Genomic DNA, 27054 nt, shown 5'->3' with positions numbered 1-27054 from the left:
GACCAAAATGAAATTTATTAAGAAAAAAAGTGCAATTTTAACAATTTATGCTGTTATTTGGCCTCAGCTTCTCATTTTCACATGTTCATTACAACATACAGATCACAGTGGATCTACAAATACACAAAACATTTAATAACTGACAGAATATTGGTACAATTACTCTTAATTCTCTTAAGACATTTCAGGTTGTTCATCTTTGTTCAGGTTTTTCACATTTTTTGTAAAAGGCTAGTTTGTAAATGTTAACATTTTTGTGTAATTTTACTTTTTTTTTTTTACACTAAAACAAAGAGAAAAATTAGTGGTTTTCATTATTTATAGTTCATTATGATAGTATTTTACTGGTCTGACCCACTTTAGATGGAATTGATCTAAAATTATTTTGACATCCTTGATTGTTAATATCTTCAGTGTAATTTTTGTGTCTCACTAATTCATCCCACGGGCCGGACTGGACCCATTGGTGAGCCAGTTTTGGCCCCGGGGCTGCAAGTTTGACATCCTTGGTCTACAGCGTTGGGGTAGTAACGCTATACTTTTTATAGCTTTAATAGATGCTTGTAAAGCGTCTAAGGTGGTTCCAGCAGCAATAACAAGTGCTCCCTGAGGTGTTTCACTTGGCTTCTCAGACTTTTTCAGGTAGACATGAACAGCTGACAGTGGTATAATAAGAAGTTGATACTATATACTCTGAACATTATCATTTTGGACAGCTTGCAGATACATTTTCAAATATTGTATAATTGCCAAGGCATGACCAAGAACTCTGGCATTTCATTTCATTTCTATGACTGTTTCATGTGATGTAGTAGTAAGGTACTCCCATTACAGTCATTTTGAGGAGATATTGGTATATTTCACCACAGTATATTATGCTGTTCAATATGGTCATAGAATAAAATAACATGACATTTGATCATTCTAGTATGTTATAAATTTTCGTGACAAGGCCTACATATATGTGATATTTCATTTGGTCATCTCGTTTTTCACCTGACCATGTAAATACCTGTTTGAATGATTTTTACTACCATTTACAGTCTCATTTCCTTAACATGCAGTCATGAAAAGACCAGTGCCATAAGGATAAATGGTTGGCCACTGAGTACACTTGACTATTTCAGCAAAACCAGGTTTATTTCTACAATAAACTTAATTTATTTTGGGTCAAGTCAATGTTTGCCATGAATAACTTTTACAAACATCAGCCAAAAGAGTAAAAGTTGGCATGAAACATTTTGTTCCTTATTTATTGTCTTTCAGGAATAGCTAGGGTAAAAAAAAAAAAAGAAAGAAAGAAAGAAAAGAAAATGTGAAAAAGCACCTGTGGTTTGCCAATGCTAACTAGATGTAGCCTTGTTTTTGACTTTTCCTACAGTGACAAATGATAGGCTTGGTTTACCGACACTGGAAAGAATAAGGAAATGAAGACAGGTGTACCTACCTGAACATTGTTGAATTATAGACGGCATCTCACATTCCGAAAGGTGATCATTTTCAACCATTGTGACTAATTACTATACATTACTCATATATCGTAAACAAGTCAAAATGGTGGACAGAACATGAAATGAAAGAAAATTCCTAAACAGGATACATACGATGTTCCGCAGCTGGTTCAATCAGTTCCTGATTAGATCCACCTGCCGTCTGTCACAGTGTCCTACGTCAAAATACCTCCTAGTATTAATTAAAAGCTAATGTACTCAAATTTCTGCGTTACATTTGTTTTTTCTTTCTTTCTTTTCTTTTCTTTCTTTTTTTTTTTTTTTTTACTAAACTAATTCAGCTTAATGATGTTGTCTTGTCCGCGAGCTCCTTAACTTTTGGCACGGGGAGCTCCCAGCGTCGTTACGTCATTTTACTGATGATTGCTTATTGGTTCGGGAACATGTCAATCAAAAGTTTGTCCCACTGTTGTAACCAGTGGCAACCAAACAATTCAACCGCAGGCGCTAATAGTGTGGATTACTGGATATGGTTCATAATACCGGTAAAAAAAAATAATATTTTGTTTTGTAAACAGAAACTACACTGTGCAAAATAAGCACGTCAAGTAGAATGTATGTTAAAGGAAGTTGCACTTTTGGTAAAACCTGATTATTCACACTAAAGCTAATCTGTTATAGTTTATTAAATGAACTAAGCTAGCTAACTATACTGTAGCTTTTTTTGTTGTTTCCTTCATAGCTAATAGTGTGATGGGCGGCTGCTGCTTATGTGCTTGTAACAGAATGTACGTTTTGTGGCTCTAATACATTATGAGCATACGTTCGAGTTAACGAACAGTAGTTTTCTAAAAAGCAACGAAAAAAAAAGGGACAAATCTGAAACTCCAAAAGCTCTAATACACACACTGTTCCGGAATCCTTAAAGACTCATTTATATCTGGATAATATGTTATTCCACCTGTTGATTGATTTAAAAAGTTTTTATTTTATGTCCTGAGTTGGGCATCTGTTTGCCAGCTGGCTGTCATTGCTTTGAGGCTGGTACAGTTAATTTAGCAAACTAATTTATAAGGAATACTTAGTAGCCATTCCAAACATTTATAATAATGTCGAAAAGTTATGGTCATCATTAGCTTGCTATGCGTCTGCTAAGTAATCAACTGTTGTTACTGTATGTCAGGCTGTATATCCTCTGTATTTTTTTAATATAGCTATTTTCCCCTGGCTTTTAAAGGGTAGGTGCTGCATCCACATTAATGCAAAATTAAAGAACACCAAAACTGTCTAAATGATTTTTACCATACGTTTTATGGATGCAATTTACCAAGTTATTTATCATCTGCTATTTAGCTTTTTCTATATTTGTACACAGGGATTGTAATGTACGGAAGAGGATTAGGGCCACTGGGAAAAAAAATAAAAATAAAGGTCCAATATATATATATTTTTTTTTATTATAATTCTGAGAAAAAAGTCAGAATACTGAGAGTAAAGTCAGAATTCTGCCTTTTTTCTCTCAGAATTCTGACTGTTTTAAAAACATTTTAAATTATTTTTCTGAGATTGAAATCAGAATTCTGACATTTTTCTCAGACTTCTGACTTTTTTCTCAGAATTCAGGCTTTTTTCTCAGAATAATAATAAAAAGAAAAATATTTTGGACCTTAATTTTTTTTTTTTTTTTTTTCCAGTGGCCTTAATCCTCCTCTGTAGTAATGGTAATAGTAATTATATTACAACATTTATAATTCTGATATATTTTATATCTACTTTATTTATTTATTTTTTTTAATAAGAAACTCCTCTAAGAAAAGCGCAGAGATAGCACTTACCAAACCCTATAAAATAGTTACAGTCCTGCAAACAGCTAGGGCTCTGTTATCAGTAATTTATATCTCATATCTGTTGCTGTAGCTACATTTAAAGTACAGTTTGGTGTTAAATATGCTTTCATACATTATGCATACGTTATTTCTCAAACAAAACAATCAAGAATTAGTTAATTCATAGTGATTCTCCTCAGCATTACTAGTTACAAAAATTCTCCGTTCTCTTACTCGCCACAAGATGGCGACACTTGTATTGATAATGTTTTTGGATCTTCGTTATAGCCTTTCTGCCTTTCCACTGTGTTCAGCCGACATACAATACTTTAAACATGCTCATTGTCGTTGACAGTAAGAAATTCAAAGATGTAGAAAATTAAGAATTATTTGCCAGTTTTATTTATTTATTTATTTATTTCAGAGAGAACACTTTGACCTCTCTCTTTGAGTTGACAGTATTCAGAATGCCTCCTAAGAAATCAAAGAGTAGGGAAAGAAGAGCACGCAGTAAAGGGAAAGGTGCAGGTCAGTGCTGGCACACTGAAGTTAATGTGTCTAATTGCATACTTATCCTATAAAGTTTAGGGATTGAAATGCAGCTAATGATATGGAAATCTGTTTAGGCAAAAGGGTTGAGTCACCTGTAAAAGCTGAACAGCCTGGTAAGTGAAATATTTACTTCATATGACACAAGACACACAAGAAATTAATATATAGACATTCAGCTTTGTATTATTTTTGGGTTGGCCACTATTGCAGAGGAAAATTTAAATCATAAAGTGTCATAAATTACAGAACACAGTTTTTGAATCGTTTTATAGCAGTTGTAATCATAAATCATAAATAATAGTACCTGTACTTATGTATTTAGGGAATTTCCTCTCTGGTATCAATACAGTTAATCTGTATCTGTATTTAGTTGTTTGAGACAGACCCATATATAAAATCCATACACAAGTGGTTTATATTTTTAGCCTTGAGTCACACATGACATCTAAATATACATTATATAAATATACTGTCTTAAAGCAGTGATTTTGTAAGAATGGCTGAAACTAAGAATCAGACATGTCTTAAAGCCGTTGGAAAATCCTTCTGATGTGATCTGAGTGTACAGTTGCATTGCCTTTGGACATGCTTTCTACTAGATCCCCATTGTCAAGGCTAAGTTTACGGTCAACATACCGGCAGTGAAAGCATATTTTTGGTCAATCAGGTCAGTGTATCTTTTTACCATAGATTAGGTCACTGACTCTTGAGGGAGTTAAAGAATGGTGTCAAACAGGTATTTTTCACTATAAGAATGCCTTTGTTTCAAACATTCATATATACAGTATGTGGATTTATAGGTCATGTAACCAATCCAATACGTACTACAAGTCCGTTAGATCGTGTCAGTGTGTCTTGAATTATTATAAAAGAAGCTAATTTTGTTATTTGGACAACTATTGAACTGGCATATGTACAGAATTGCATAACTATAACCTGACCCCAGTCTCACTTAACAGTAAAGCATTACTTCAGGTTTTCTCAGACCATGCACATACTGTACATACACACACAATAAGAATAAACAGTCTTCCCTCACACATTTCTCAATGACAGTGTGGATTTATAGGTCATGTAACCAATCCAATACGTACTACAAGTCTGTTAGATCATGTCAATGTGTCTTGAATTATTATAAAAGAAGCTAATTTTGTTATTTGGACAACTATTGAACTGGCATATACACAAAATTGCATAACTATAACCTGACCCCAGTCATCTGAACTTAACAGTAAAGCATTACTTCAGGTTTTCTCAGACCATGCACATACTGTACATAAACTCACAATAAGAATAAACAGTCTTTCCTCACACATTTCTCAATGTGACAACACAAAGCATGTTAGCGGATGAACATATTTTTCTGGCTTACATCCTTCCTTTTATCACCGGAGAGGAAATAAACATCCATAACTGTGGTCTGCTGTGTTACAGTTGTATAAATATGTAAACATCTCACAGCAGACAGTAAAAATTGCAACCCTTTACAGCCTTATGCAAGAGGAAGGAGGCCCGACAGATTAAAAATATCTTTGCAACAAACTCTATGGTTTAATTACATTCTTGAGGGTTATGGGACATCGCACATCACACTCTTTGTCTCTCAGGCAAATATTTCCCATGAATACAAATGCCATAGTTGACACATAACTCTGTGAAATGAGGGGTGTGAGTTTCCACTACAATGATTTGGCGTGAGGCCTAAGTGGTGTGAGTGGAGAAGGTTGACACACCCAGCTGGGAAGTGGTTACTTAAGCTGTACTTGAGCATTCCCAGCGTCCCCTCAGCAACCTTGTGGAAAGACTTTGAAGAGAGAGACCGCAAGGAGGATGAAAACTGTCATTATGCAAAACCCTGTTTACTATATGTGCACTGGACTGAGCCCATGTTATGGACAAGTCAGTATAGATTGTTTATTAAGGAAAAACTTTGTTGTGGTGTCTTTGCTGAGGTTTTATTCTGTAACAGTCCCAGTTATGTATTAGTACCTAGTATGCAGTTTTTAACGTATGTCCTGAATTCATCCATTATTGATCTGCTTCTTGCGTGACAGTGTAGGAGATAAAAAAAAAAAACAAGAAAAAAGAGCTGCATTCCCTTACAGGAGTTTGGACAGTGCGTAGGCTATTCACAGGGATTGCGTTTCATCCTGTGATACTGTAGGGTGGTCCACCCTACAGGGAGGGGCAGATGAAGGATCAGGGGTGTTGTGTGTTTGATCAGAAAGCGGGGGCAAGAATGTGTGTCACAGTTTAGATGACTCTGAAGCCCATCCATTGTGTGAACATCCCATGATATATGGATTTCTCGCTTAGTTGTGGCATCCTTACATGTCTATCTGCCATCCCAGTGTCTTCTTTCAGCCCCGTTTCATGTCTTTCGCTGCATATTCTGCTCTGCAAAATAATAAAAACATTTCTGTACACTCTAGTGGAACAACTGACAAATATGCATGTCAACCCTGCAAATAACTTTCCCACAAATGTAATCATTATTACGTTTGTGGGGATTTATTACATTTGTGGGATGGTAAAAGTCTTCAGTTTTCAAAATTTTAATAACTTCCCACAAATGTAATAAATTAGTACAACACATATATTTAAGTAATGCATGCATGAATATTCATTTATCTTTCTTTTTCTTCCCATTTATTTTGGTCCTTTGGTTTACTTGCCTTTTTAGAATGATCAAATGTTGCAGTTACACCACATTGTACTAATTCCAGATAAGTAGGTGTTTAATTACCAATACAAGTGGAGGAACAAAACAGAATGGGCAAAAATGTTGTAAAGGTTTTATTATAAAAGCTTCAGTATGAACTGGATGTTATTTATTCTCATTAAGTTTAATAGAAGCCTATGTTTGAACCATGTAAATAAAAGGTCTGGATATGATTATGATAACAATGGAGAGGGTAGGAGCACACTGTGGGAAAATGAGCTATTTTGTTTATAGTTTGTTTATAGCAACTGTTATTACATTTTTGGGAAAGTTATTACATTTGTGGGATTATTATGTTAAAAGCTGCAAATTTTTATTATGTTTGCCTTTTATTACATTTGTGGGGTTAACATATGCATTTACTGTAAACACATGCTGCATCTTTTGGCAGCTTACTTAAGATTAGATAGATTTTATGAGTTCGTTGCATGTAAGATCAGATTTCACAGAGTTTATATTTAGTCCTGCCTAATGTTTTTTCTGAGTATAAATGCAACTTTAATACACTGAGGTGATATTTATAAAAGAATAGTCTTAAAATGTCAATGTGTCTCTTGTGATGGGTTGATAGGAAAGAAAATTATGCCCATACCCAATGTGTTACCAAAAACCATAAATTTACCAGCCTTTTTTTTTTTATATTAAATTTTTTTAATTTTTAATTTTATTATTATTATTTTTTTATGTTTATTTTTTATCATTTTTATTTATTTATTTTTTAATTTACCAGCCTTTAAGCTCCCTATATAGTCATAAAGTAGTGATTTAAAATGCATCTAATGTTAATAGAACATTTATTTCTTCTGATTATAACTTTCTAACCAAGAACACCCTGACGGCATCTTCCCCCTGGTCCTGACATCAGTGACCCAGGAGCTTTTCGGTTGCCGGACAGATGAGGATGTCACAAAAGAGAACCCTTACAAGCTGCTGAAAAAAGACGACATCATACAGGACATTAAGACAAGAGCTGCAGTCTCCGATTTCAGCCCTGTAAAGCAGATTGTGCTGGTGAGGTTGATCCATTGTCATACAGATCATTCCGACAATACCCCCAAGACACTGTGATGGTGTACAGACCCCAAGTTAAGGGTTGTGGGAACAGACAGGATAACCAGTAACCAGCTTAACTCTTTATCCTACATAAATAGGCAGGACCAACACTATGCAGGCTTCGCCCCTTACATTACAGTGCATTACACTAATGATCCCAGAGAATATCCCACGGGACTCATACACACTGATCTGTTTTAAGCCTTACATGTATCAGCTTTCTTATTCAAGCCTGTCTTTAGTTTTAGACAAGTGTTTAGTTGACATATTTTTCTGTGTAACTTTTTTTTTTTTGTCAAATTTTCACTTTTATAGCGAAACAAACTTAACCCTGTAAATCCTGAACTATTAAATCATTGACAGAAAATTCCAGTACTTTGAAACTGGAGCCTTTATTGGTCCTTCTGAACAACCCCAATTTTTTTTTTTTTTTTCAAATATCAATTCCCATGTATGAGTTTCAGTTTTGTATCATATTTGATAGGTCTCAGTGCTCAAATATTATTATTTTTGAACAAACAAAAACATAATGTAACACAAACATGTCTGACAAATTGGTAATTTCTTTTCAAAATTGGCAAAGTTCTGCCTCTTTCCTCATTAATGACAATCTTGTAGTGTCACTGGAAAGGCCTCTGGTGAATGAAATCCTCCCCCCGGTGGATTATCAGTGTGTTGCATGTATCTAATTATATACATCAGGTTTTTCAAGAAAAAAATATCACACACAGTATGATATGTTTGGCATTATAGACTCAAAGGACAGAGAGCATGACGCTACAGACAGTTATAGACAAACGCTGACACAGTTAATGGTTAATAAACCAAAAAAAAATACTCTATTCTGTGTCTGTTTCTTGCGAACAGCAGTTTCATTCTCTCACGTAGTTTTTGCCTTTGTCCTTCTGTAGCCAAAGGGTTTATGTATCCTTTCCATGGAGCACATATGATTGACAATCCTCATAAAAAGGTTCAGAGTAGGGGCCAGCATTTGGTGACAGCTTTTTTTTTTACTTACAACCAGGAAAATCTTCAGGAAGTATTGTATGTATCATCTTTACATAAGCCTTCAGGAGGAACTACAAGATACAAGAGAGGAAAATGACGTATCTATTTTAAGGTCCAAGGTCCTGGACATTCAATGCCCTACATTTTGCTTTGAAACATGCCAAAATATGTGGAAACGGCCCACTTACATTGATCTATACTCTTTCCATCAAGTCTGCATTTCTGAGATCCATTGACTTGCTACTAAATTGCTGATGGTCAAAGTTTTTATGTGGCTATACTTTTTACATGACAACAGATAACTTAATAATGTCTAAGTTATAATAATGATTTTAATGAAATGCTGTTGACAGAACTACCCTGAGGATGAGCTCCTGCTGGTTTATGACAGGGATTTCACCTACGGCCAGAGCTTCTATCTGGTTCTCACACCTGAGGCCAAGAACGAAATACTCGCTGTGAGTTTCTGAATTCTTGTAACAAGGTTTGTTTTTGTTTTTCTGTTGTCTTCTGCACAGTCTAGTGGTTAAGGAGTGGTGCAGTTGACTCATTTATATTTTTTTTAATTTAGTAATACAGTAGTAAGTAATACAGTACATCTGCAGGTATGGATGGGCATAGTTCTTTATTAGCTTAAAAAGTTTAGACAACTTATTTAAATTGGAGAAGACAAGCAATGTGCCATAATAACGTCCTGATTTATTTTACACATTATTGTAGCCATGAATAGAAGGAAATATGACTAAACTATCAAGCCTATTCATTAAGTTGTAAATGTTATCTCACTTTCCACTGTGTACAGTTTCCAGGTCTTAACATTATGTACTTTTTTTTGCTGCAGCCTCCAAAGCCTGAGACACCAGAAGTGCCTGCAGTTGAAATCATTAAAACCCCAGAACCAAAGCCATGGATTTCTCTTGGCAGTGAACAAGAGATAGAGGAAGAATCTGTCAGAGAGACAAGAAAAAAGGCACTGCAGTATAAAATACAAATTAAATATGTACTGTGTATTTATTTACACTATTTTCTCTGCATTTTCTTCCATCTCACTGCTGTGTTGTGTCTCTTTTTTTCAATAGTTGCGGTACAAATGTTTCAGAGTGCAGAGGAAGGTTGATGCACCCCTGTGTTTTTCTGACCGCAATACAGCAGATGCTGAAGATGGCTACCTGGAGTGTCCTTCGTATCTAGACAGCAGATTCAGCATCAAACAGATGCAGAGGGACTGCGGGGTGCAGGCTGTTCCTGTGCTTCAGAGCAGCAGTGCTCAGACACAGTGGTATGCCAGCAAATTAGTTTATATAAAATAGATTTGTTTTTTTGCACTTACAGATACTGCAAGTATCTGCCAGTCTGTGAAGTAACTGTTTCACTGCATTGATACATGTACTGAATAGGAAATTAATTTTTAAGATTAATTCTTCTTCTTCTTCTTCTTCTTCTTCTTCTTCTTCTTCTTCTTATTCTTATTATTATTATTATTATTATTATTATTATTATTATTATTAGTATTAGTATTAGTATTGTCACTATTATTATAACCTTTATTTAACCAGGAAAAAAAGCCCATTGAGATTAAAAATCTCTTTTTCATGAGTGTCCTGGCTGAAACAGCAGCAGCAGAAGTTACACAAAATGGAAATCACAGCCATACATCCACACTAATATACATAAACACAATGAAAGTCAATAATAAAAACAAACTCAAAACACTGGTGTGAGAACCAGATAGAAGCTCTGGCCATAGGTGAAATCCCTGTCATAAACCAGCAGGAGCTCATCCTCTGGGTAGTTCTGTCAGCAGCATTGGATTAAAATCATTATTTTAACTTAGAAATTATGGCATTATACCCATAAAGACCCAAACAGCCACCAACCAACAAAACCATCTACTGATCTAAATTGTTTAATACCTGTTGGTCCACTAATCCTGTCAATACATGTAAATAATTGGTGTAAAATGCAGTTTGTCATCTTTTCATGGTCATCAGATATGACCCATTTAGACGTTCAGATGCTTTGTAGTGAACGTGGAAACACCGTCATCTTCTACAACAGTGATTCATCAGTAAAGCCCATGGATTTTGATAAATGTCATTGGATGGACATACTTGGTTTATTTTCAGTTAATGATACATTTTGCTGAAAATGTCACTTTTTCTTCAGGGTTCTCTGTTTTTGATTAATCAACCCTCAACTTTAAACTGAGCTTTTATGAACATCTACATAATCAGTAAATTCAATATGGGAAAAAACATATTTTCACTGGAAAAAAAAACACAAAATACAGAGGATCACGTCATAATAAATAATGATAAATCACTTAAGAAAAGTTAAATATAGAGAACTAAATATTTTGGAACTGACACAAATGTAACACTGGGTCTTTATGGGTTAAATGATTCTTCATATGACTTTTTTCTTAGTTTTTTCATTTTTCTTTGTTTCCATGACTATAATGTGAACTTTCTTCCCACTTTACAGGAAGCATCAGAGAAATATTTTTACAGTGTACAAGCCAAGAGACTTACAGGAAGATGAAATTGAAAACATCCTCCGTTCCGAGGGCCTGAAAGATTTTTTAAACTTGGTGACACCGAGGTAAGAACATTGTGACCGTCTGTCTCTCTATAATGTTTGTAAACTTTGCATTGTAACGACGAAGGGAAAGAATCTGGACCTACGCATGAGAGATTTTACATCAACAACATGTATTGTCTTCTAGGGTTTTGCATGCTCTCCAGCAGGAAGAAATTATGAATGTGTTCTTTGATGACTGGAAAGCTCTGGGTACAGGAGCTGAAGAGAGCAACTGGTCTGAAAGAGAATCTGAAGTCTTGATGCTTTATCAGGCCTTCACAGACCAGAAGTACTCTAAGGACAAGAAAATCAGCTGCATTAACTGGCATCCTACTATCTATGGTGACATACAAAACTGCATGCATTTATTTATTTGTTTGTTCATTTACTTATTTATTTTTATTAATTTTTTAATCAGTTTAAAATTGAGGTGTCTGGGGAGAGGGAAGTCTGGGCATCCCTGCTTAGACTGTTACCCCCGCGACCCTGCCCCGGATAAGCAGTGGATAATGGATGGATGGATGGAATTAAACTTTTTTTTTTTTTTTTACATTTTTATTTTATTTTTTATTTTATATATATATTTTTTAAACTGCAAAAAAACTGCCTTTATATTTATTACCTTTTTAGATCTCAATTAAAAAATCACAAATATCTATGAAAGCATTACATGACGATTAATATTCTTAATATTATGTGTCAAAATCAAAGCTAACTAGAAAAGCACTCGGAGAGCGCAGACCTCCGCCAAAGCAGATCAGTAACCCCCCTCCCCATTCCAAATCACCACCAAAATTTTATCATTTGTTCCTTCTGCCAGTATCAACATTTCCTGAAAATTTCATCAAAATCTGCCCCCCCCCCAATCACCACCAAAGTGCAATAATTTGTTCCTTGTGCCAGTATCAACATTTCCTGAAAATTTCATCCAAATCCGTCCATAACTTTTTGAGTTATCTTGGTAACAGAGAGACAGACAGACAAACCCCAATGAAAACATAACCTCCATCGTTCCTTGGCGGAGGTAAAAAGGTCGACATTCATTCCTTGCAAAGACCATGTTTGGGTTTGAGTGAGTATAAACTTGTGGTGTTTGAAGTTAACTCCATTTTCACAGTATTTAACAATACAAAGAAAAAAAATTAATGAATATATATATATATATAAGAAAATTAAGATTTAAATGTTTAGCACCTGAAACTTCACATTCTACAACATGCTTCAGAATATTACTTAATATTGTTGATGGGTGATAGTGGTAATATAATTGAAATATTTAAATATCATTGGAAAAGCAGTGCTTTCCATCTCTATTGCTTTGAGCTATTTCCCAGCTGTCATCGCATATAAAGGGCTGTAGACAAGCAAAATCCAGAGTCGTAACCTCAGACATATGTTATTCAATGTAAGGATCAGACCTAATCCAAGTATTTCACAGTCAGCAGAGTGAAAAGACTTCCTGACTTACTAACACATTTGACATCTGTTTTTCTGCTTCATTGCAGGTATAGCCTCATATTAAGTTTTTTTTTTGTTTTATTTTTCAATGCGGTAGGTGCATTGGCTGTTGCCCTGTCCAAAAAAGCAGAGAAGCAGTCTACTACACATGATGTCAGGCCATCTCCCATTCTCTTCTATAACTTCTCAGACCCTTCTACCCCTCAGGTAAGGCAGCATCACATCTGAAAGAATGTTGGAAATAAGCTGGAGCAAGCAAGTTTTCTCCGCTGTCTATTTATACATTTGAGACACACTTTCACAAGTAATGGCTGGAAGAATTTGCATTGCGGCGTCACATGAAACCACTATCATCTCTAGCAAAATTTGAGAGGTTCTATTGATCTGACCCACGCTCTTAATCAATAAAAGTGAGCTGCTAAATCACTCAGAGGTAATCTGAGCTCTGTATGACGTATGCCTTCGCTGCTTCGTATGTCGTGCTTTAGTTTCAGTCTCTGCTGGATCAGTGATTGAATTAAAGAAGGTATTCAGTAGAAGACACTGGAGACGTTATATGATTGAAATAAATGTATTTATTTTGTGTGTTGGGAGTAGAGAGCTTGTGGTCCAGTGTTGAGCTAATTTTAAACTCCGGCAGATTGAAACGTAATAGTGAAAAATGACGGCTCTGTATGCCATCCTGCTCTTCTGGACACTTTCCCTTTATGTGTGATGAAATGGAATCTGCTGTATTCACTTGGTTTTGTGGATTAGAAGCTGAACTTTGCGCGGAGTGACTAGAATAAATAAATAGTTGGGATGGAAAACACCCAATATGTGGGAATTTCTACTTTGAAATTCAATATTTCTGTCCTGTATATGTGGTTTTCTGTGTTTTTTTTTTTGTTTTTTTTTTTCTTGCAGTTGCTACTGGAGTGCCCAGATGACATTCTTGCCTTTGAGTTCTCCCCCTCTGATCCAAATGTTATCGTTGGAGGCAGTGTGAAAGGCCAGGTGCTGATTATCCTCTGTTCTGTGGTGGCTTTTCTGCGTCTCCCCACTTTTTTCAATAATGTGCTTCAGTTTCCTTTTTTTTTTTAAATTCTCTTTTTATTGCTAGAATTTAGATTTTTTCAGACATTGAAAAATCTGACAAATACACAACAAACTATACACATCCAGAGAGTAGGTGTAAAAAAAAAAAAAACAACAAAAAGACAAAACAACAACATTTACAGCAGCTCATCATTGTCTTAGCATACAGGATCTCAAAGTAAAGAATCAATGTATAAATAATGATAAATAAAAACACAAAAACATATTTCCTTCATAGGATTTTGGGTTCATATTCATACAGTCATCTCAGCAAAATCAGATCTCAAAGGCTTCACATACCTCACCCATCCCTCCCAGTGTTGCACAAAAAAAAAAAACATCTTCAAATTTACAGTGAAGGCTATTCTTTCCATCCAATAAGTTCCCATGGTTATGTCTATCTAATTATTTGTCGGTTCTCCTTGTGTCATCCATCGTTTAGTTATTGCTTTTTTTCCTGCAGGTAGTAATATGCTGAATAGTGCTTCGGTTTCCAATAAAAGAGATTACAATAAGATAGACAAACCCTGTTTACTAATTACACCCTCTGTCACATTAGTCATGTCTACTACTGTTTCTCTATTTCTATCCTTGTGTCATCTTATTGTTTTGATTTTTTCTCAGACTTAGATGATGATCTCCACTTACTCACTTTGTGTTCCTGTTATCTCAGGTTGTTTTGTGGGACATTTCTGCTCACGTCACATATCTGCAAGGATCACAGCCTGGTAGTAGGAATGTGCCTGTCAACTCTAACCCTATTGTAAGTACTCATATCCTGTCTCCAGTGTGTACTACGTTGATACAATAGCACATGGTGTTCCGTATCTGTTCGTCTACTGCATATGGTATCACTTACCCTAATTCTTTGGCCAGTGGTGATGTCACTGTGGTTTATTCAAATAAGAGCTCTGGATGGGGCATATTTGATGTACAGACAAGCTGTACTCTTCAGCGGTGCTGTATAACAGAGCAGGATGATGATATGTTGACTCCTGAGTTTTCTCCTCATCCTCACCCTTTCATTAGATGGGAATGCAGAGGCCTAATGGTCCTTTTCAAACCAGCCACAGCTGTCAAAACTCGCTCCACAAACATACTAATGCCAAAATTAAATCTTGAAGTTAGTTTATGTCATTGCATGAATGTAGAGCTGCAGTGTGTAAATCAGTGGGTCTCAACCTTTTTTGGTTCGTGACCCCATTTTGACATCACAAATTTCTGGCGACCCCAGACATTCAAAACAGAGACTTTATTTTTATTTTATTTTTTTTGGCTAAAACTAATTTGTTTTTGATCATGCTACACCATGTTGCAAATAAATGTTAATTTTAGATGACATTTACTCTATATAATGTATATTATTATTATGGGCGGAGGCAGAAAAGCCAGGTGTAGATTACTGCACAAAGTGAGAATTTGATTTTCCTTGGTCAGGATATGTACAGTCAGTCCAGCTTGGATTTACAAGGCTGACAATTAATACTGAAAAAACAATAACTCAAAGTATGAATTATGAAAGAGCTGCAACATCTGAAACTGACCACAATGAACATTTGAAAGATAAACAGTACCACAGTGCTTCAGTTTCAGCTTCTGTCTTTTATGTATTGTGATTGTTTCTCTCAACTCACCATATATTTCTAATTAGTAAGTTTTTATTTTAATTTTTATCAATTACTATAATTTTCAAGCGACCCCATTTGAATTCTAGGCGACCCCACGAGGGGTCCCGACCCCAATGTTGAAAAACACTGGTATAAGTCCGAGTGGAAACACCTAATTTTGACCAAAGTGATCTAACACCCCATAAAAGCTCAGTGAAACTTTTTATTTGACTTATCGTCTTAGCAGACTCATATTGCCATGGTATATCTGGCTTGTTAAATGTAATGAGTAATAAAGGAAAGGTGGAGGGAGAGAGGTAATGATTCATGACAAAAACCAGAACTCGGATTTAAACCCACAACATGGCAAGCACGTTAAACCCACTGTAGACATCCACACACTAAATATTAAACCAGTTCAGTCCCTTAAAGCTTGACCTCCACTGACATCTTCCACCAGGCTGCTTTTATTTAAGCAGACACATATGCCCCCATCGTCCAGCCCTCATTTGCTTTGTGTGTTTTTATTGCCTCTACAGTGGAACAGCTGTCTCCATCCCACTCCTTGCTACTTCCATCCCTTTCGCCTTCCCCTCTACCACCCTTTGTACCTCCCTCTGTTCTCTTTGTCCTTGTTTGCTCTTCATTCTCCCGAGTCAACACCATCAGCTCACATAGTCCAGCTGTTACACAAACCTTCTATCCACCAGCGCAGTTTGTCGATAACACACAGGCAAATCAGTTCACTGCCCTGCTGTGTGTTTGCAGTGTAAACACTCTGCCGTTGTACCAGCTAAAAAGCTTCTTATTTCGATGCTGAGTGCTGTGAAAGCCACACAGCAACAGCACCTGTTGCTAGCTTATCAGACAAATGAACAATTAAAATCCTGCTGTTTAGATTTGTGGTGAGTTCACATAAAAGTACAAAACAGCAAAGCATCACGCAACCTGGGTGTTGATCTGTGATCGCTTAAAACTTACATGTAGCACAATGAGTAGATGTTTTAAACACTGTTTTACACAAATACAGGGGCTAATTATATCATGGTTGCTGTGGGAAAGTCCATCAATATAGACCTAAGTTACTGAAATGTCTCATGTAGGCATATTCTGTAATCTGCAGCTACAGTCGCAGAAAAAAATATTAGACCATCAAAAATCATCAAAAACAATGGTTATGCAATCAAGTATTTATTTATTTATTTATTTGACAGGTACAATGCAGTCAAACATAGTTACAAGTTTGCAGCTGATGTGATACACATAGAGTTCATAGCTAGTGCTAATTCTCAACTCCAGTCCTCAGTTTGGCTCTTCCACAACATTGCAGTACAAGTATAAAATATATGTCATTTAAAGCGATAATACCATGCATAAAAATATAATATATATAAAACATACATCATTTAAAATGGTCATACTGTACAATTTGATAATCCAGTGTTGCATTTACATGTTAGGCATTCATTCATCACTCACTCTCCCACACAATATACACAATATATACAATATTCACAGATGAGAACAGTTGTGTTTTGTTTTTAAGCAGGTTTTGGTTCTGATGGTGAATATCTTAAACTCAGAGATGGAGCACTAACTCCTGTGTATATCATGTGACAAAAACACACAGAAAAGAAAACATGGAACACCTAAAAGCACTGTTTTTGTCAGTACAATGCCATAGATATTGATGTAAGAACTGAAGTGACTTTGGTTATTATCAAGAATACCATGGAAAATGGATAATCAGCTCTGAAATTAAACTCTTATGATCTGTTTTTGTTGTTATCATTTATATTTATCCAGACAAATGTACCTTTAGTTGTACCAGGCATAAAAATGAACAAGAAATTAAACAAAATAAGGCTGGTCTAATCATTTTTTCCGTGACTGTATGTTCATAAAAGTGATGTATAATTTGTGTTACAAAGATTGCAAAGATTGTTGCAAAGATCTGTCCATTTGCACCAAACTTTATGATGCATATTTTATTATATAATGTATGCAGAACCATTTCAGTACAGTAGGTGATCACTGCTGTTCTGTTGAATTAACTGTCAGAGCTCTTTGTTTCATGCTGTGCCTTTTGTGTCTGACCTTCCACCAGGACCTTCTTGACAGCAAAGAGAATAAGACTCCTGTTGTGCACTTCTGTGCTGTGTCTGCCTTAGAGGGCGGCTACAAAGCACCAATTACTGATGTCCACTGGCTGCCACAAACATTCGAGGTAAATTTGAGCAGAGGGATTGCGAGAGGTTCACAAATGCAAGTCTGACCCCTAACACTGATCGTGCAACGAGTCATTCCTTGACATTCTTCCACTGGGAAGAGCGTGGGTTGGTTCTAAACCTTTAGCAGGGTTTCATTCACCCTATCTTGATCAACAAAAAGTTATTATGATTGCATACCAATGCTTTTAGCAAATGTTTTCTTGATATTGAGCTCCGTAATCATATCTAATGTAAATACCGTTAGTTTCCAAGTACTGTGGATTTTTATTCTTCATATCGTAGTCGTAATGTGATAATAAAACATTAAAGGGTCAGATCCTTTATTGCTCATCCATTAATTTCCTTATTTTATCATAGGAGGAGTTTCAGGTTAAAGGCAACTATGTTATAAACAGTTCTAACAGAGGATAAGGCAGATGTTTGCATACGTGTAAGTAGTCCAATCAGAGAAGAGAACAGGAAGATGATAATGTAACAAGAGCTTACACATTCCAACAGTCAAGCTCATTGTCAGATTTCGGCATCGTCAGTAAGTAAAGTAAGTAAAAAAGTAAAGAAAAATACAATGGTTCCAACTATACGGAAAGCATGAAGCATAAAACCCACAACTCGACTGTAGTGCCACAGACAGCTTGTTCATAAGGGCCTCAAGATATTTTTGTACTTTTTCTGACAGTCTGTTACAGAATGACTGTCCCTTTCCTCACAGCTGCAGACAATTCTGAAGCCCTGTTTTTGTCTCCTTATACTGGTCTATTACATATAAATCCCCTAATGTTTTGTATTTCAAATGTAATTATGTGGTTTTTGGCTGAAGTACTGTTTGCTGTGCGTACACATGGGCCAACCGTTAGAATACCCTCAACATATCCATTTCTATTGACCTAAAATATCCATGTAATGATAATTAACTTTGGTGTCATGCAGATGAAATAAATAGTTGGAGCCTGCAGTACATGAGTATGTTGCGGAGTGTGTGTAAAACGCGCCAATGTTCACGAAAAGAATGCACACATACACGTGGCTGTAATAATCGCTGACACACTAAAACCCATCTGGATAAGAAGAGTAAGACAATCACCAAAGTGCCCTAGGGGAACATTCTTCTCCTCTACATCACATGAGTCTCCTTCGCTCCTGTCAGCTCTTCACAGTATTACTTAGCCTGAGAGTCATTTGTAAATGTTGTACCCCTTTCTCACTGATTAGGTGACCAGGATGGGATTACCAGTGGAAAACCAGCATAACGCTGCTTTTCAGTTTATCACCTGCGCTCCTGACAGGTAGGTCACATACAGAAAAAATGCTGAAATTATAGCTTACTAGAAAAGCACTCTGAGAGCGCAGACCTCCACCAAGCCAGATCAGCCCCCCCCCCAATCACCACCAAAATGCAATCATTTATTCCTTGTGCCAGTATCAACATTTCCTGAAAATTTCCTCCAAATCCATCTATAGCTATTTGAGTTATCTTGCTAACAGACAGACAGACAAACCCCGATGAAAACATAACCTCTGCCGTTACACTTGGCGAAGGTAATGAAAACAAGAAAAGCACTCAGAGAGCGCAGACCTCCGCCAAGGCAGATCAGTGGGCCCCCATAGCCCCCCCACCCCTGATCACCACCAAAATTTAATCATTTCTTCCTTGTGCCAGTATCAACATTTTTAGAAAATTTCATGAAAATTCATCCATAACTTTTTGAGTTATCCTGGTAACAAACAAACAAACAAACACGCAAACACACAAAGCAAAGCGATCACAATACCTCCTGGCGGAAGTAACAAGTGAAACTAGAAAAGCACTCTGAGAGCACAGAGCTCTGACAAGGCAGATCAGTCCCCCACCCCCACCCCCAATCACCACCAAAATTTAATCATTTGTTCCTTGTGCCAGTATCAGCATTTCCTGAAAACTTCATCCAAATCCCTTCTTAACTTTTTGAGTCATCTTGCTAACAGACAAACAAACAGACAAACCCCGATGAAAACATAACCTTAGCCGATCCTTGGCGGAGGTAACAAATGTGATTTAGTAACAACAAGCAAATATTCCAACTTGATGTTTAAGATAAGGTTTAATATCAAGAGTTCGAGTCCATGTTATCCATTTTTAACTGCCCGTTTTAATTCTACTCTGTCATTGTTTGTGTCATTCTCACTTCTTTTAAAGTTCTTTATGGTTCTGGGACATTCGACCGCCAAGGCTGTTGAGCTACACAGCCTCAGATGTAAAGCAGAATGCAGATCAGATGCCACAGATGCCACTCTACGCTGTGCCTGAAACTTTCAAACACCTGGACCAGACATGGAAACCATTGTTCAAGGTATCGAATGACGGTGACATACAATAAGAAACCACAACATGAAATTATGAATCTAAAAGCTCTGTGCGTTTATCTGTGGTTTTTAATCATGCCTCTCAGTTACTCAGATGATCATCTTTTCTATCATGTGTCAGGTTTCACTGCCAAAGATCGATACCAGTGGAGAATATGTACCTTTGAAGTTCAGCCTGGAACACTACACCTGTAAGAGTATGACAGGGAGGACCACAGGTGAGAGCTTTACCCTGGAGGCTGACTGGGTTTATCTGCCTGTTGCACCACCTCTATCACACAGATGGTATGATTATAGAGCTATGAAGTGTAAGATTGGATCAGCAGATATGAAACATGCCAATTATGAAAAAAACGTAACAAAATGATTTAAAAAAGCACTTTTCTTAACTAGCTGTTGCAGACAGGGCTAAAAGAGGCACATAACCTTTAATTTTAGTGTTAAAACATGCAAGCAAGAAGACATTCAGAGCACTCAGTGGCGTATACTGAAATAAAAGAACTGTTACTTTGCAAAAATATGCTGAATAGAGGTGAAAGTATTCATCCAGGGGAAGGTTTTCAGGTCAAATTTAAGGTGGATTTAGAAGAATGAATGAATGAATGAATGAATGAATAACTTTATGTCATTGTACTCATGTTACAATGAAATTATGCAGGCCTCCCCCCTCAGTGCAATCCAGCATAAACAAGATAAAAACACAATAGTATATAAATAAGGCTTAAGAATATAGAGATAATAAAAGTATTAAAATAAATAAAATAAATAGTTAGGCATAACAGTTAAAAACTTAAAAGCTTTAAAAGTTTAAAAGTTTTCCCCAAGTACCCTGAGTTACTTGTTTAAAAGCCTTATAGCCCAGGGATAAAAAGTGTCTCTAAGTCGGTTTGTTCGGCTCCCCAGAACCCGATACCTCCTCCCTGAGGAGTCACTTCCTGGTATGACTTGAACTCATATTGAGTTCTGGACTCCACTGGACACTAGAGAGTAACTTTTACACTTTCATGTGCAAACCAATTAAAATATGAAAATTATTTTGAGAGAGTAATATTAAGAAGAATCCTTAGAGCAGTGGTTTTCAGCCTTGGGGTTAGGACCCCTCGTGGGGTCACCTGGAATTCAAATGGGGTCACCTGAAATTTATAGTAGTTGATAAAAATAAAAATAAAAACTTAATAAAAAATATTTGGTGAGTTGAGAGAGACAATCACAATACATAAAAGACAGAAGCTGAAACTGAAGCCCTGTGGTACTGTTTATCTTTCAAATGTTCATTGTGGTCAGTTTAAAATGCTGCAGCTCTTTCATAATTCATAGTTTGAGTTCTTGTTTGTTCAGTATTAATTGTCAGCCTTGTAAATCCAAGCTGGACTGACTGTACATATCCTGACCAAGAAAAATAAAATTCTCACTTTGTGCAGTAATCGACACCTGGCTTTTCTGCCTCTGTCCATAAAAATATACATTATATAGACTAAATGTTGTTTAAAATTAACATTTATTTGCAACATGGTGTAGCAAACTATTACATGATCAAAAACAAAATCTTAGCAAAAAAAAAAAAAAGTCTGTTTTGAATGTCTGGGGTCGCCACAAATTTGTGATGTTAAAATGGGGTCACGAGCTAAAACAGGTCGGGAACCACTGCCTTAGAGTTTCATGAATTTACTCAAAAAGGTGACAGCACTATATGTATTGGTAAATGTAACCCACTACTACCTACCTCTGCATATATTCACTAGAAACATTACTATCTTCTGCGGGAAAAGCTTAGAAAATATGTGCATGACTGTTTATTTTTAGGAGGCCTTGGCTTTGGAAGGTTGCGCTCAGTGATCAGAGGGGCAGAGTTTATACAGCCCTAGGTGCTCTCTTTCTCTCTGTTGCTCCCTGTCTTCCTGTTCTCTCCTCTGGTTTCATAGCACTTTATTAAGTGCTACTTCCAAAACAAGGCCCTCATAGTTGCAGAGCATTAGCCTTACTGACTGTCAGCTCTTTGCAATATGCCGCTCCAGCTCTTTATGCTCTAGAAGATGATCGTGTACGTCCTGGCTGGTCAAGAAGAAACCTGTCTTTGTCTGGCTGAAGGTCTGCCTCCATAAACACAGCTTTGGTGCCTGGCGGTTATAGAAATAATACGCTCACTAACTGGGGCAATAAATCTGCTACTTTTTTCAGGAGCCCTCAGGTAGTCTGTTATTAGGTTTTAATGAATGCCAATGTGATTAATACTTTGGTGCTACTTAAGATGTTTGACTCCTGTGGACTGAGGCTGCTCTATGTCGTCTGCTGTCTGAGCTCTCTATTTAGCATCTGGTTGTGTGTCATTTCTGATGCTTACTTGTATTTAAAGAAAGGAGTAAACTATAAAGGACCCGGTAACAGTGCCACCTTTATTTGGCAAGTTGAGCAGCGCAGTCCAGTGTTTGGTAAAAAGTGAAACAATGTCTGCATCTGTAGCTGAGTTGTATCATCTGTCTCATATCTTTACACACATCTTAACAGGGGAAAGAGGATTTAGAAGATGTGTGATTGGTAATCTGATCTGACCTTCAAGAGCTAATCTAACAGTGTAAAGCTGACTTGAGTGGGAGCGACTTGCTGATAAGGGGGTGTGAACAGATAGTCCCGCACTGTCCCTCACAGACAGTTGGGCTTTTGTATTGGAAAAGGCCTCTTCCATTACTACCAGACCTGCTCATCTCACCCCCTCCTACCCTTTTCCCTTACTGTCCCCTTTCTGTGTCTCCACTCATCTCTACCTCCTGTCCTTTATTTCCCTCTCCCTGTATATACCCATTCACCTTGGCTGTACCCCTCCCCACCACCTTCCCTTTTGTCCTCCTGTCTTTTTTTCATGGTCAGATTACACAACAGGCTCAACCACCGTCGCAAGTGTTTTTTAATGATGTTTTCAGTCTTGTCTTGCTAACTTCATCAGTTACTAGTGTATCATTGCATCAAACTCTTGCCTCTAGCTGAGTTCATGCATTGGTTTATTGTTAAAATATTTAGCCATTTGCAAGAGACGGTAAGTATATTGTCAACATTTATGGTCACTACTATAACTATTTTTGACATTTTAACAAAACATCAACTTCCTACTGAAAATATTCTAAGAATGTTAGAGCATAATGTTTTCACAGTGTTATCCTGAAATATTTCAAGATCTCCACCATCAATATTTGTGAAATGCTTTTAGACAACATTATCCCATCTTTATGAAGAAACTTCCTACTGAAAACATTTTAGAAATGTTAGAGCATAATGTTTTGATAATTTTGCTACAGGACATTTCAAGGTTATCACAAACCATTTTTAGAATGTTTAAGAAAACATCTTTAAGAGAAACAAAACAATCTCATATTGGCAGAGCATTGCATATTACATTCTCAGAATATTTTTAGGACAAAACTGGTTGAGAAGACAGAGTATCTTAAATATTTTGATACACTCTTTCTTGTTCTGTTCCTTAACAGATGAAGCTCATGAGGATGATGATAGTTCAAAGGTCATTCCAGACTACAGCAAACTCAGATTGCCTTCGGCTAAAACACTCACACCACTGGAAGATGTCAATACAAAGCTCTATGTTGGAACAGAGGTAAAAATTCCTACCAATAAAATATTTCATTTTCCTTGATAGAAGTGGAACTGTCTTTCATTAACATTTGGAGTCTTTCCACTTCTACTACAATTCTGTACAAAAACGAAACAGAGTTTCATTGTTTTCACCATAAATGTAACACTGGAAAATCTACTGATTCTTTTAATATGTGTTTTTACTTGCAGCACGGAGAGATAGTTTACACAGACTGGAAACTAGAGAAGGATGATTCTGGCCGCCTGCAGAGTGAGTCTGATTATAACTGTCTTTGAAGGAAGATAAATGTTGTTTTGCATATTTTAACCCATTAAAGTTAATTTATTATACTGTTAGCTGTTTTCAACAAAGCCTCTTTGTTATATGTCAACAAATTCCTGCCATCTCCTTCTCTTTCTCTTCCAGGTGCCAAGCCTCTCCATTGTTTAAGGATCCATCATTCAATGGTGAAAACAGTGCAACGATCACCCTTCTTCAAAGATATTATTTTGACTACAGGGAGCTGGAACTTCGCCATCTGGAAAGAGGGAGTCATGGTAACAAGATGTGCAGCTAACTTTTACTTGCATATTTGCATTCTTAAAACTTATACAATTTACAATATAAGTGACAGTATTGGACCTCTCCTGCACATCTTTGTCCAGAATAATCCCATCATCCAATCAAACCACTCTGAGCAGCCATGCACTGCGGCATGCTGGTCCCTATCTCGGCCGGCAGTTTTCTTCATTGGCAAAGAGGATGGGAGTATTGAAGTGTGGAACCTGCTACAGAAGACCAATGAGCCTGCAAAGGTCAATGCACATGTCACCAATGGCAAGATTACCTGCATCAAACCCTGGATCGCCTCCTGTGAGTTCATTTAATCCACCAAAAACAGTAAACATACATTACAGAATTCTCCACAAAATGCACAAATTGTTCTAACTTTGAAGATTCTGTCCCAACCTAAATCATTAAGAGTGAATTTTATGTGTAAACAGTGAGCAATATTTTGCTGAATTTGCCTAAGATAAAGTATGTTCTACATATTTTCATGAACCTCTTGTGCTGTTCTTATTCTACTGTTGTTTTATTGCTGATCTGGAAATTCTGCTTCCTGCTGCAGTCCCCTGCTGCTGCCACTGCTGAGATATAGCTGTATCCCTTACTCTGGCTGTGTTAACAGTGGATACCACTTACATGGATCAAAAACATGGGACAGAATAATTCCAGCACAAATGCTGTGTGAATAATTTGCCAAGAGTAATAAAGCAGTTTACTTCTGGGGGTTTTCATACTCTGGTAATATATGCAAAAATAAAAACTATGGCAATTTATTTTTTTTATTTTTACTCCCATGACACTTTGCCTTACTGCTGTATGCGCATTCCACAGTAAATGTTGGGGAAAAGATGAATGAAATATACAGTTTCCTAGTTGTCCATCAGCTGAACTTGTGGGATTCCTTCCTCATACAGCAAGAAACATTAATTGCTGGGAATGATGTTGATTGAAAATAAATGCACGCAAGGAAAGCCCCCCCCTTGAGGATTAATTATATCTTTTCATGTTTCATAACATTCATGTCATAAATACAGTATATGAATGTCAATTACAGTATATACTAGTAAAGAAAGAAAGAAAAGGACTTAAAAGGAGGGGTGTAGTAGGTCAGTATGAGAAGTTTCCACTGTATTTACACCTTTGTGATGAGTTGTTTTTTGCCCACAGCCAAGCAGCACTTCCTATCTGTATGTGATGACCTTGGAATGGTTCGTGTTTTTGAAATCTCAAGGTCTCTCTACAATCCCACCAAAAATGAGGTAACGCAACTAAAATCCAGACAACCTCCTCCTGTGTCCATCTATCATGACATGTGTACTATAGTTCTTACCTGTGCAGAATGAACTTAACATTAAATATCTATAACATTTTCTCTTGGCTGTCCGCAGAGTTTGAGTATGAGGAAATACTTTGAGCTGGAACAAGACAGTATGAAGGAGAGAAAAGACATGCAGCCCACACCGAAGAAGGGAAACGAAGAGTCAAAGAAGAAAACGGTGAGATACGGATTCTGATTCGAGATATATTTTACAATACTTGGAGGTGGAGAGGTAAGTCTAAAGAAAGAGTTGATTTATTCTCAAAGCAGACTGAGAAAAAGCAGGACAAAAGTGACAGTTTTTTCTGAAGAATTTCCCTCAGAACTCTTGACAGTAGTTATTGCTGTACCTTCTGAAAGTCCACAAAAGGCGCATAAATGTTTGTACCGACTTTAAATTGACTAGACAAGCTGAAATTTGTCACTTTCGGCCTTTCTTTGTCTCTGCGTTTCTGCCTCTGTTCTCTAATGTTTCATTCATTCAGAGTGTTATTTGATCCTGGGCACCAGGGAGAGGATGGTTATTGACAGCCAGTGCCTGGCAGTCTTGTCAACTCTCAACAGCTCACATTCATTTCTGTAGTTGTGGATATTATTTACTTGCTTCTCCAAACAGCAAAGATTTTCCACAACTGCAATGTTTATTTTCAGACAGAGCCTTTCTGCTGATAAAAATAACACAAGAACTTTCAATCAAGTACAGGACAAGGACAAGATACCTCAGGAGATTAATCCAAACAATACTGTGTGCTTACTGTTATTCTGCACCAGTGTTTGTGTGTCCAGTTCAGAAAGATGTGTAGAACATTCAAACCAGTGTAAATTATTTTAGTCAATGCAAACCTTTGATACTCAGATTTAAGGTTAGTTATCAGGATTAAAATTTCTGATTCTGACATATGTTTCTGGCTTTACTTAAAGGAGCTTGACAAGCCAGTGAAAACTGTGGAGGAGAATGAAGGAGCGAACATGAAGGAGTACAATGATGACCTGATGTTGGAGGAGAGCATCCTGAAAAGCATGGGCCTGCTGCCAGCCACCACTGAGACATAAGATACCTGATATAATGCAAACTTTCACACTCACGCAGCTGTATTTTATGCAAAAGAAAAGGCATATGCATTTATTTTTGATGTTCTTATAAATGACTTGCATATAGGTGTTTTAATATAAATAAACATATATTATATAAAACTTATTTTGCATGTCAAGATTTTTTTCTTCATTTACAAAATAAATCTTAAGTATATAAAGTTAGCAGTTAACACAGTTGTGTTAACTCTAAAATAGAACTTAACTGTAAAGACAGTGTGCAGGACCTTGACAATGGCTTCTTACTCCACCATAAAGATTTACTCAGGAGTCACTCCTCGGGTTAGGACTTCAGGGTCACCAATGGATTTTTATCCACCCATCTAAGATCCAATTACTGGGCAATGGCATCCATTAGTGCCCTCTTCACCACTGCTCCCATAGGATTCACTTTGAAATACTTCAAGGATCTGACCTTGGTAGGAAGTCATTTCATGGCTCTTTAATTTCATGATATTTATCTGTTGTTGGTGAAACATTTTGCACCGTATTAATGACTCAGTTCGTTCCGCTTTTGATAAACAACGTTTATTTGGAGAGGATTTAAAGTCACAGACCGTTCTTGTGTTTAATAGGCCTGATTTGCATC

General features: G+C 36.7%; 3 protein-coding genes across 7 annotated transcripts in view; 2 read left to right on the top strand and 1 right to left on the bottom strand.

Annotated features, from left to right (window-relative positions):
- mcoln3b (mucolipin TRP cation channel 3b) overlaps positions 1 to 1858 on the bottom strand; it is an 8552-nt gene extending 6694 nt beyond the window's left edge. For 2 of the 3 annotated variants that reach the window (XM_030131769.1, XM_030131771.1), the window contains exon 1: positions 1448 to 1597. In XM_030131769.1, coding sequence (XP_029987629.1) covers positions 1448 to 1508 — 61 coding nt within the window. In that variant the 5' untranslated portion in view covers positions 1509 to 1597. The other variant, XM_030131770.1, reaches the window with a different exon arrangement.
- The window catches only part of LOC115417725 (G-protein-signaling modulator 2-like), a 49525-nt gene extending 36448 nt beyond the window's left edge, over positions 1 to 13077 (top strand). For all 3 annotated transcript variants that reach the window (XR_003935194.1, XR_003935192.1, XR_003935193.1), the window contains exons 16-17: positions 12582 to 12587; positions 13066 to 13077. The gene's annotated coding sequence lies outside the window, so the exon portion shown is untranslated. The remainder of the gene's footprint in view (positions 1 to 12581; positions 12588 to 13065) is intronic.
- On the top strand, positions 1767 to 27054 carry dnai3 (dynein axonemal intermediate chain 3). The gene is made up of 21 exons (XM_030131767.1): positions 1767 to 1996; positions 7378 to 7562; positions 8966 to 9070; positions 9454 to 9582; positions 9692 to 9891; positions 11097 to 11213; positions 11338 to 11534; positions 12748 to 12857; positions 13557 to 13646; positions 14401 to 14490; positions 17442 to 17561; positions 18775 to 18848; positions 19739 to 19892; positions 20027 to 20123; positions 23385 to 23509; positions 23698 to 23758; positions 23915 to 24045; positions 24154 to 24361; positions 25223 to 25314; positions 25444 to 25551; positions 26295 to 27054. The coding sequence occupies exons 1-21, from the start codon at positions 1981 to 1983 to the stop codon at positions 26424 to 26426; spliced, it is 2541 nt and encodes an 846-aa protein (XP_029987627.1). The 5' UTR covers positions 1767 to 1980; the 3' UTR covers positions 26427 to 27054.

The sequence above is a fragment of the Sphaeramia orbicularis genome, chromosome 4 (assembly GCF_902148855.1).
Source record: "Sphaeramia orbicularis chromosome 4, fSphaOr1.1, whole genome shotgun sequence".
In the NCBI taxonomy this organism is placed as follows: Eukaryota; Metazoa; Chordata; class Actinopteri; order Kurtiformes; family Apogonidae; genus Sphaeramia; species Sphaeramia orbicularis.
Note: the sequence above shows the minus strand (reverse complement) of the source record. Positions and strands in the feature narration are given on the sequence as shown.